Source organism: Formica exsecta, unplaced genomic scaffold (assembly GCF_003651465.1).
Source record: "Formica exsecta isolate Colony F162 unplaced genomic scaffold, ASM365146v1 scaffold38, whole genome shotgun sequence".
NCBI lineage: Eukaryota > Metazoa > Arthropoda > Insecta > Hymenoptera > Formicidae > Formica > Formica exsecta.
In genome coordinates, this window is record NW_021851042.1 from 1,677,341 (window position 1) to 1,689,717 (window position 12,377).

Sequence of the window (12,377 nt, forward strand, 5' to 3'; positions counted from 1 at the left end):
GGATGCTTCGAAGGGGGATACCGAAGGGTGCTTGGTCGACCGGCGGGGAGAGGGAAAGAAACGTTAGACCGGGGGCAGGAGGTCAGACGAGTTCGCGTATGTACATAGCTCTCTCCCTCGTGTGTATACTCTTCGTATTCGACATCGAACAAATAAGCGCAACTTGCACGTGCATGCGATGTGCCGTCCGACATCGGCCGTGAAGAAGAGAGCGAGAACGAAACGCAGAATGAGAAACGCGGCTCGAATAAGAGACGCGGGCCCTTTAGCGTCGACTAAAGACGAGAGATCGATACGCTTTGTTCATTTCATAGGGAAAATCAAAAAGCTTTTGCGGTGAATGATAATTCATGATGGAAATTACCGATTCGTAATTAGTTGTTTTTAATTAATTGTATAATACCTATATCGGAAATACAATATCGTTAATTAATTTTTAAGTTTCTCGATGTAAACTATTTCTTTCGATGAAAGGAATCACGAGAAAATATATTTCTGAGTAATGCATGTAACGGAAAGTATTCCCAAGGGTTAATGTGCAATTCTACGAACTCCCCGAAAGGAACAGACCCGGCCAAATGGCCGAACCGGTGAGGCCATTAGGAACAATCAGAGCGAAAATTCGGGGTCGAATTGAGCAGGATAAACGTTCAAGGAGACAATCGAGTCCGATGTCCTTCTTGGATGTCATATTACTTATTGATATCAAAGGAATTCCGCGTGGCGCGCGAAGGTTGCCGGCCGGTAAACTCTCTTAAATGGCGGCATTATTGGTCCGGGGCCGGGCCGGTCTTTGACGGCCCGAGAATCGAACGTCACGTCGTCGTCGGTTGACGATAAATCAAAGCACGTCTCGCTCGTCTGAATTCCGTGCGGATGATGTCACGTTTCGGGCTGTGAGAACATCCGGCAGAGGAATTCGGCGGCGGTTAGAGAGAGGTCGTCAACGGCAAAGCGCGAGCAATTAAATTAATAAACAGCGAACAGTTACGCCGATAAGCGCCCCCGGTTCATTCCACCGACACCACGCCGACGAAGGGCTGGGAAAGAGGAGGGAGGGAAGAGAGAGACGATAAAGGTGGCGCCAATTAATTGGCGCGATTGAACAATTAGGATTATCGGCGATCGCGGCCCTTTGTTCCCTCCGGCGATTTCGAGCTTCCAAGCGTTCGATTAAACCCAGGCGGGGGGTGATAGTTGTGAAAGGGTGTCGCCCGTGCAGAGGATTTATATGACTAGGGCGAGGGCGCGAATTTCGGCGCGCGCGATTATTGCGCCCGGTATGTGTGCGATAAAGTTTCCAGCGAAAGCAATTAATTGCGGCGGATTCTCGGGAGTAATATTGCGAGAGATTCCATCTCGATGAACTTTTGGAGCAGGCTATAGATATTTCCCACTCGACTCACAAAGCCGTATTTGTCTCTTAATGTTCGTGATTAATTCGACATATTTCTTTTTATCAAAATAATAACTAATTATATATTCTGTAAATATGATGTATTTTTCTGTGTATTAAATTATTTCTTGAAATTTTGATTAATAATTGTTCTTTTAATTTAATTTTTATATAAGCTGATAAATCCAATTTTTTCTCATTTTAACAAAGTTAGTATAATAATTGCTTTCCACATTTTTGCAATAGTTTCATGGTGATCAATTTTAACTTCACCTATTTCCGACGATTTCAAGACGAACTCACGATCGTTTGTCTTCGTTAAGCAGCAAATGAGAGTGCGATAAAAATGATAATGTAAGTGTTGCATAGAAAAGGAGGTAACAATCTCTATAAAGTCATGTCCCAGGATGTTGCTCCCGTTATGTAACCGACTTTTAGTTAAACGAAAATTGTATGCAGAAGATCGATAATGACAAATGATAACTGTTACCACTGTTGGAGAAAACTGCATCAGCATATTTGCGTAATAAATGCCATTGTGTCCTAGATAGCTGCTAGTACAAATGAAAAGTGAACTCGTAGTTTCTTCATGTTAACAATTACTTCGGAATTGAGAATTTTCACTTACTATAATGATTAATTCGCGTTAATTCAGCTGTAAAATTATGGAAATTAAATCTCCAATTCTTGCTGTTTATTATAACTATTTATCATCTATTTTTGTGGGGCATTGAAAACTTTAGCAAAGCGGAAATTTCATTATCTATAACAAACACAATTTCGGACATATCCCGCACGATGATGTGCAAAATTATCTCGTGCATTAATACTGCACAAACAAGAGCAACGTGGCTGATAACGGCGGCGAAAATGGAGAGGGAGAAAGCCAAAGGGTAAAGAAACGTAATGCTGCATAAAGTCAACGCCCTGGCAGCTCGCTGCATTATGCAACCCTCCCAAGCGGCCAGTCGAAGGTCTCTTTTTCTATTTCTCTCTCTCTTTTTCCACCGTCGTTATATACGCATTACCACCAGCAACCCCACCATTACCAACACGAACGACTTCAGCAAGGCCACACTGGCATAGCCATGTAGAACCACGACCACCCCTGCAATTGGATATGCGGCTATAGTAAAAGGTCCAAACTCCTATTTCTATATTTGTCGATTAGACTGAATGTAACTGACAATGAGCTGTTTTTGATGATAGAAATATAATTTATGTTACACTTTGCGTAAAAACGCAAACAAAAATTTTTTATTGAGAAGAATAGCGGAAAAAAGAAAAAGTGATAGTATATTATAATTATCATGTGTAAAAAATAAATTATAGCTAAATGAAACTATTCGATTTATTACAGACTTCCATTTCTTTATTCCAATCATTATAACAATTTGATAGATTTTTGTATAATAACAGTCTTATGATTCATACGAGAAAAGATTTAAAATGTTCTAATCTTAAAGGATTTAAATATCCCAGTAATTGCAGAGCTGAAGATTCAAACATCTAAAGGCTCGTAGTATTCAAGGACGCCACAATGATAATTTAACAATCGATAGAGCCTTTACGGAACCTAATAGAACAAACAACACACTAAAGCTGGCATCGATCGCAGAGTATTGATACGCTATTTACAACCGCACCGAGATTACCGATATTAGATACACGCGGCAATCATTGCGATCGCTAGTCTTACGGAATTAATTATATTTTATCCTATAAGAGACAGAGGAAACAATATTTAAAACACTGTTCGCAATAAAAAAAAAAAATATTAGATTGTAATTTTCAAGGATTCAACTAAGTGTTCGACGGAGTTTTCCGAAGATTCAGATATCAAGGATATCTGAATAATTACACGGTAATTTAACAATCAATAAAGCCGTTACGCGGCACTCGATAAAACAAACAACGCGTTTAAAGTCGGCATCGATCGGAGAATATCGGTATGCTATTTACAACCTAGCCGGGATTGTTACACCATCGCTGACTGCGATGTTCCGTTCCCGACACAGTTCTCTTGGTAGCTTAGGAGTGCAGGCACTATCGGTTTATGTCGCGCGTATGGCAGCGAGGAAGCCTCTTGCAATTACGGAATTGAGATCCTATCTAACCGAGTCGTGCTGGAATCGATCCGAAGCTCTTGACGAATCGCCAACCTACTTACAGCGCGATCGAGATGAGACTCCCAACTACACTCGTATCGAGAGTGGAACGAGAGAACTGAAAATGATCGATTGCGATAAATTCAACGAAATTTTTTGAACCGTTTGTTACAAGGTCGTCTTGATAGCATCCCGTAGGATCTAAATAAATCGTAACGATCATTTAGTCAAACACATAAACATTTGCATTGCCGTGTATATTGGCGAAGTTTATTTCCAGATCGTGATGAATTACTTCGCACTCTACGACAAACAAAACGCTATAGCAACCAGTCTATTCGGTATATCAATTTATGTGGTACGCATTGCCAAGACGCATCTCTAACATGTGTTTACTAAATGAAATATGATTGTTTCTTCTGTTATGAATATCTCTTCGAGAAGGTTCTTTATATATATAAAATTTACTTTATATATAAAGCGAGATATGCTCTATTATTCTCATCGCATCGACAAGTTAAAACTTATTATTCTTTTTTTAATCAAAAACTTGATAGAGTTTTAAAGTAAAGAATTACATATCATGTATAATAATAATTAATGCACGGACTGTCGCGCCGTTTATCTTGATAACAAATTTCGTCGAATATCAAGATTTTTATTATAGCGGAAGCATTGTATGCGATGCGTCGAAAGAAAATGTAGGAAATGCTCGACGTACATCGAGCACATGGTCGGAGCACTACCCGTGACAGCAGCTGTCATGTACCGACTACACTGTATACTGTTGTATTCGGTTTCCATCTTTCTTTTTTTCGATATCGCTTCCTATAGACATGCATTCGCAGGTGTTTTATCCCCTTTTTGTTTCTTTGTCATGTATTTATGTATTCGATTGTTTTTACAATCTCTTTTATGCTTTACATCTTGATTTTCCGATTACAATTTTATGCGATTCTGTTTGAATATAATTTTTTAAAATCTGAATAAAATAAAGATTTTTGTTAGGGCTTAATATAAATTCATAAGATGAGTAATCTTGAATGTAATTAAATCAATTTATATAAAAAACAATTATTCTTTATTAGAGATATTGTCATAGAATTGACCAGTTTTCTTTTCCTATTTACAGATACGACAATTATATAGGCTAACTCGTCAAATATGATAGTTTTATATTTTTAGAATGCGTCGTCTATTACATCTTGAATTTGGGTCACACTGTTTGAATAGGCCAACAGGGTTGACCTGCATTTCTTCAAACTCTTTGAGAGGAAGAACCGCATTGAATACGAATAAAGAAAATGGATCCCTTTTCGATAGAGTACATGCTCCCTTAATGTACGGCGATGCTCTCTTTGCAGGAACACTGCAGTCTAAAACTGCGATAGCAAACTGTTATGAAATAATAAAGAAAGTTTCACGGTTGATACGCTCTTTCGTGTTGCGTCATTGAATTTTGAGACGCTAACTTTTTTTATCAGACAAGACATTTTACATTAAATCTTTCGAAATTAACAGCAGAGTGCTCATATGTTAAATAAAGATTGTTATCTGTGTGAAAGAATTAAATCTATAAATTATTCTACGTTTCTTTAACCGCTGCGAACCGAAATCCTAACTCATATTTCAACTGGGAATTACGTACAGAAACTATGAAACAGCCCGGCAACTCAGGGCATCGCTTCAGTTTCGCTGACGTATTACTAAGGATGAGGCCACTAGAATTTATGCTAACTTGACAAGTAATCAGAGCTGGAACATCCGAGAGCTGGTCTGCCGAACAACGCGTGATTTGCCGAAACGGGCATCGTACGATTTTCTTTGATTACGTTATATAATGTGAGATAGGGCAACGAAATGTGAATTCACGACTGCAACGACTGCACATTCTCTCCGTGTCAGAACTTTTACATTGATGAACACGTGTCATGTTATCTTTTTGCAGAGTATAAAGATAGATAAGCAAAAAGAAGTATAAATGTCTATATTACATGATAATATAGATATTTCGCGATTCATGAAAGTTTTCCGTTTATGCTCAATATTTATATATATAAAATTAATAAATAAAATAAGTGTATAAATTCTTTTCTGAAAGAAAAAAAATATAAATCTACTGAAAAGATTTCCATTTCAAGTTAAATAGAATCGAAAACAGTTTCCATTTACGTAGCGAATCACTTCGACGAACACGTCCAAATATACCGAACAGACTATTTTAAACTACTCATTTCTTCGAATTAAATCGTACAAATATCGTATGAATATCAAAGCCCGAGGCAAATCAAGGCCGCTAAATGTGGAATCGAAATCGAATATACGGAATCACATCGTGGCCGTGATTCCATCTCGAGTCTATAAACACGTAAGAGAGAGAGAGAGAGAGAAAGAGAGAGAGAGATTATTGTTTCCTTGAAAATTATCAATTCAATCGAATAACAACATAAGCAAGAAAATTAATACGATAAAAAATATTGTTGAAAATATATATGTGTATATATGATATACTTATGGATACTTTTTCTTGTTGCATATTTTTCCTATTGCATACATCAATGTATCCACATCTCGTATGTCACGATACATAAGTGTATATCCAGTTTCCTTCGCAGGGGACTATGCAGATATACATGAGAATTGCTTTATCGCGTATCTCTAAACGGAAGATACGCATTGATGATACAGCTGATCTCGCCTGCGGGCATGAATTGTCCAAGAACAATGGCGAAGATAGGGGGAGGGAGAGGGTTCGACTTAAGGGTCAGGAAGAATTTCGAAATCGTGTTGTGGGAAGAGCGCGGTGGCGGGCCAGCGCGCGTTTCGTTTCCTTGTTCGTGAGCACGCGGGTGTGTACGAGGGGTATATACCTAAAGGGACGAAAGAGAGGGTGGAGACAGCGGCGCACCACGTCATGCCACCCCGAAAAAAACCCTCGAGACAGTGCCGTCTTTTGCGAGCGGGCTTTGCGGGCGCGTAATTCCATCGCGGCGCGCAACCCGACGAGAACGATTTCCTCTTCCACGAAGAGCCGTGTCGTTTATCGAGAAACCGCCCACCCAGACCGATCGGCATGCATGCCTCATGCAATTCCAAGGAGTAGTTAACGTAATTCTGATGTCGAGCGGATAAAGGCACGAGGAGAAATTCTTTCGGCGGCTAAAGGGACGTCGGTTAACTTTGACTTTGAATCCGTGTGCGCGTCGCTTATATTATAAGCCGTTACAAGAAGCACTAACAATAAGTATTTTTCGAGAAAAAATATCAAATATATATAATTTTTTGCATATCAACCGATCATCCGGTAAAATAATGTATAAGACTCTAATTATGATTACGGAGAAATCGTGTTCTGAAAGAGACAATCTCAGCGCGAACGACGTATCTGTAAAGTTAAGTCGAACGTAAAATTATAAGCGCGAGGGGAGGACAGTGATCGTATTGTTAACGCGCGTAGAGCTGCAATAATGTAGCCGTCGTTTGTCACGTCTGGCGCCTAAGTGCGCACAAAGAGAGGTCTTACGGCAATATCGGTAAACGTTCAATAATTACAATTATTAGTCCGACGATATATTTAGCTGTCGTATAATATGCTTGCATCTTGGAAATGCAGCTCTACACAGGGTCAATAATTATGTCTCCTCGCACAAATGTAATGCATACATATGATTCGTGTGCATTTGATTTCTCGTGTATTTAATATTCTCTCCGTGAAAATAAAAGATTAGCAGTAATATCGGAATATAATCATTTATAATATATCGAATGATTCTCTTGGCGGCACCGAAATTATTATTATTTTTTTTTCTTGTTATCTCTATTCCAAATCTAATATTCTTTCTTAATTATAACTCTCTTCATTTTCCAATGTGCATTCCCTTCTATTATTATCTCTTATGTCCAATATACGTGCATTCCTTTTGAACTATTCTCTATATTGAAACCATACACAATTCTACCTACAATACTGCAATTATATATAGCCTTACATTGAGACCTCGTTGAAATATACATCTGTATTTCAAGAATTAATTCCACCTATTTACACATATCCTTTCCCTTTGGGGCGTACAGGAGAAGATAAAAGACTCCAAAATATTTAGTTTGTGAATGTGATGGATTTAAAACAACTGGCACAGAGTGCGCGTTAACATCGCTCCGCTTTAATCAAAGGCTCTCCTTGAAAATCGAGAGCCATCGCCTTCAATTAGATTCGCGATACTAGAAGGCGAGACGATGAAATTCGATCGCGCGTCGTGTCGCGATATAGATCGCTATTGACATTTCATGTCGCGTGTACCCAACTAATTTACGATGAAGTAAAATCGGGAAAAAGCAATCCGCGGTCTCGGGAGACAAGAAACAAGGGGGATGGCGATGATGGCGTCTCTCTGACTCACCCTCGCCATCCAGAAAATTATGGGCGTCGAGTGTTCACCTTGTCGTAAAAAGTCGGAGATTCTTCTCTATGGACGAATCCTGGGGAACACGTTTATTATTACGACACGTTAAACGCGAGCACTAATTGCTTTCTCTCGGGAATAGAATAATGCCGAGGCGCCAATGTGTTTACTTCTAACACGAAATGAGTTTTTTCAATTAGATATAAATAGATTAAAGAAGCATCAAATTTACATGTAGTTGCAGATATCGTAGCAGGTATCGCGGTTTTATCACGTTTCTAGAAACGCGAGAAGCCGCGAGAAACGTGACTTTACGAGCGTAACTTTTCTCAGCTGTCGCGATTATTGTACGACCATCTCCGCATTGCAACCAATAGTTCTTTCTCTCTCTTTCTCTCTCTCTCTCTCTCTCTCTCTCTCTCTCTTTCTGTTGTGCTTGTTTTAAGGAGATATTTAAGAAAGACGGATGACTCCGAGAAGTCGTTAATTGCGTAACTCTTGCACTTTTTTGCTACGTGTGAGGCTCGTGTTATTTTAGAGATTTTTCTCATAAATAAATTTACGAAAAAATATATGAAAAAACTATAATCTATTTCATGGCGGCGATGTTAATTTGTGATCATGATATTTTTACGATAAGTGGCAGAGCGAGAGCATAGAGGATCAGTGACTTTTTCGGTTCTTTGATCTGTGTCGTAAATTTCAATTAAGACTCGAGTCAAAGATATTCATTTGCCAAAATTGCGAAATAAGAGACTCATTTAATTTTTATTTAATTTGAACCATTAATTAGCCTCTCTTTCTCTCACACACATAAACACACACAATTATACAATTCCTACCCTGGCTAACAGCAGCTAGTTGATGGAGCCCGATAGCTTTTAGAAAATATCTAAATTTAAGAAGTGGCACCACACCCTTCTCTTTTCGATACGACGCGTGGCCTGTCATCTGTGCTTCCTTGTAACGCGGCGATGCGAACGTGAAATTGGAAGAGAGCAAAAGCGATAGAGCGTGGCACAGGAGAACGGGCAGGGGATCCGTGTTAACCAGAGGGAGCGACAGAGAGAGCCGAAAGGTGACATGCGAAAAAATACTCTCTTGGCACTCAGCTTCGGCAGACAACGAGATAAATAGCGCGCGTGGGTGCAGCTCGACGATGTCTACGGGCCACACGCCACGTTTCAAGCGGATCGAGCGAGCGAACCGCATGAATCCGTAAGGGGAACGACGCGACAACGCAAGAAAGAGATCGAGAAAGAAAAGAAAACGTAAGAGAGCGGAAGAAAGAGAGGAGGGAAACACGCCGGTGTGTTACAGAGACGAGGGGAGAGTTCTTACTCACGTTTTAAGTGCACCGACGACGTTTTAATGGCGCATCAGGTAGGAGTAATGCGCGTCGTCCTTGCGGGATTACTCCGCAGTCCCCTTTGATTGTCGTCTCGCGAGGATATTTATGCGTTGTCGGGATAAATAGAAGAGAGCGCCCGACGAACGGGGGAGCGACGGATGCAGGGGGCATAATTAACGATCGAACCGCGGGGGTGCATAAAGGTCCCGCGTGAGTGATATGCGTGCGACTGTCGAAAAATCTCATCTGATTAACGAAGCTGACTATGACTCAGTCTCGAGCTCTAACGAGCTACTCCGCCAGTTTTGACACGAAACCATAGATTTTTTCTTTTTTTTTTTTTTTTTTAATTAAACAATTATCTCGGTTTTTTTCTCGTCTTTTCCCAATTTTTAATTGACAAAGTAAAGAGAAATGATAAAAATCAAAATAAATTAGAGTAGACTTTGTTCGCTATTTATTTTAATTGCATATTCCTCTTATTAAGTTCGATAGAAAAGAGAAGAAAAAATTAGATATATAACTTTTCTCGTGATATATGAAAAGTGAAAAAAAGAAGTATATTATATCTCGGTGTAAATGATATAGTGATTATAAATGGCCTATTAATGTACGCGCTGCGATCTTGTCTGAGGTTTTAATCCGCATTATCAACTTCTGAATTGCCAATTATAAATCATTACGGAGCGCAAATCACTTTGGTACATTGCCAGAGTGCGAGATGCCGAGACCGAACGTATATCTCATGATTTATATGACATCGCGTCATTACGCTCACGGGTGGCGAATTACGGACTAACTATAATTTATAGCCAATAAATATAGCGCAATGTTGTGCGCGAGCGAGGCTGCTACCGTCATATTCGATGACCGCGACACAATCGATTTAACAATCGAATAGAATAACGATTTATATCAATCCTTGCGGAAAGTACAAAAGAGATCGCACGTCGCAATTCTCTGTTTTCTTAATAGATATCGCAGATGCACTTTCTGGGTGGTATATATATGTAAAAATATATTTATATAATGTATTTTTCATTATATTGATTTCTTTTTATTTCGTCGTTATTTTAATATTTCTATTATTCTATATATTACGATTATCCTGTCCATTCATTAAAAAAGCAAATAATGATAAAGTTGACGTAACTTTCAACTAATTAAAAAGAAATGATAACGTTAATTATTGATATAATCGCTTCTGCTACGGTAATTACGTTGCTGGAATTTAATCATTTAAGAATCAATGGTGTCCCTTTTTTGGACATTCTATGTGTGCAGATGATTCAATTTCTCGTCTCTCTATGTATCCCTGAGTGAAAAAGGAAATATCGCGAGCTACCCGAATCGCGTCACAGTTTCACACATACAATTGAATTTTGATACAATGCTCTCATCTATCCGTCTCAATACCAAGATGAATTAGGAATAAAGCATTCTCACAACTTTCTATTTCCATTAATCGTCCACAGAAATAGAGCAAAAAAATATTATTTCCTTTGATTTCTTTCGTGTTTCTTTATCATTGCAAATCTTGCGCGCGCGCGTTTCCGATGATATGATTTATTTTAGTAAAATGCCAAAAAAAAAGAAAAAAAAAGTAATTATTTTTCTGATCCTTCGATTAGCAGTCGCATCGAGATCTCGTTTCCGGCGCGTTTTACTTTGATACGTTGGCATGATAATAAGACTCTTATGGGGGAGATAAATGGATGAATCTCGGGAATCCGCCCTACCGGTGTTTTAATAATACACGTGTCTGCGCGTGAACACGTTGCAGGCGCACGACACAGCACGGGGCATGCGGCGAATATTTGTCTTGTTTCTCCGATAAAAGGGCGCTCTGTTTATTCCTCGCATTTCAGGCGAGCCCATCTCGGACTGCTTTGTAATATCCAACGCGGGGTACGGCGTCGTAACCCGGGGTGATCGTATCGCCATAGATTTTCATGGACATCAAGACGCATATATGCGAGTTATTTTTCGATCGGGGAATCGATCGATCTCAGATAAATTCGTGGCCGTTCATCTCGCGAAATATATAAACGATTCCGGTTCAATTCATTCGGTTGTGCGAGTCGAACGTTGGTAGAAATCGGCTTTAAAGATTACTCCCACGTTGGAAAATCTCTAAAAAATCGAACGGGCGACACACCCAACCGACTAATGCGTGAATAATATCCGATGGAAGCAACAAAAATATACGCTCGTATCGAAATTTTACGTTTTGATAGATTTATAGTTTCTTAGGAAATCTCTTTTCATAGGCGCACAGTTGAATGTTGCTAGAAGAAAGTCCAAGGTCTTTCATTATCAATTCAACAATACAGTTTGTTATGCAAAAGATGAAAAAAAAAAGAAAAATAGGGAAAGCGAATATATATTCATCTTGAATTAATAGTTGAATATTCGATTAATACCAGTAAGAAACTTTCTCTTTCTGAATTGCTAAATAGGAAGTTTATTACTATATATATAAATTTATTACTGTATATATAAATTTATATATATACAGTGGAGGAGTAAAATAGAGAAACCAACTCGGGGAAGATAATGTTCATTCTGAATTTTTCAATAGTCAAATATCATATCAAGTGAATTGTCCCATTGAAAAGCAATATTCGTTAAATATTTGATGAAGATCGAAGTCTTAATGAAATTTTAATTTTAATTTGCACGCAATTATTCTTCTATTATTCTTCTTTGTCTAATAATTTAATTATGAAAAAATACTGCAGTTCTCCTGATCTCTACTCTCTTTTAGACATTAATGACACTAACAAACTTTCTCGTATGAAAGACATGTAACTAACAAGGATTCAAAAATGGTTGAATCCGATCTATCTTACGCGAGAGTGCTACCGAAAAACTTTCTCCCCCTTAAACGAAAGCAATCTCCGAGATGTGTTTCATTTCCTCATTTATACATATCTCGTATTACTTATCGTTAACAGGTCGCGCGTGCAATCGACATGGATCTATCGCTGATCGTTTCATACCTGGTGAGACGGCAAGCGCGAGGAAGGCAGCTGCGGCAACGACGAAGAGTATCCTGAGGGCATTTCCCGAGCCGTGCCGTCTTCTACCCGGCCTCCTCTGAACCGCGCGACAGCAGC

General features: G+C 39.0%; 1 protein-coding gene across 1 annotated transcript in view; it reads right to left on the bottom strand.

Annotated features, from left to right (window-relative positions):
- The window catches only part of LOC115239389 (protein kinase C-binding protein NELL1-like), a 60,749-nt gene that overhangs the window by 46,892 nt on the left and 1,480 nt on the right, over window positions 1–12,377 (bottom strand). The window contains exon 2 of the mRNA XM_029813888.1: window positions 12,261–12,377. Within this exon, the coding sequence (XP_029669748.1) occupies window positions 12,261–12,377 (117 nt within the window). The remainder of the gene's footprint in view (window positions 1–12,260) is intronic.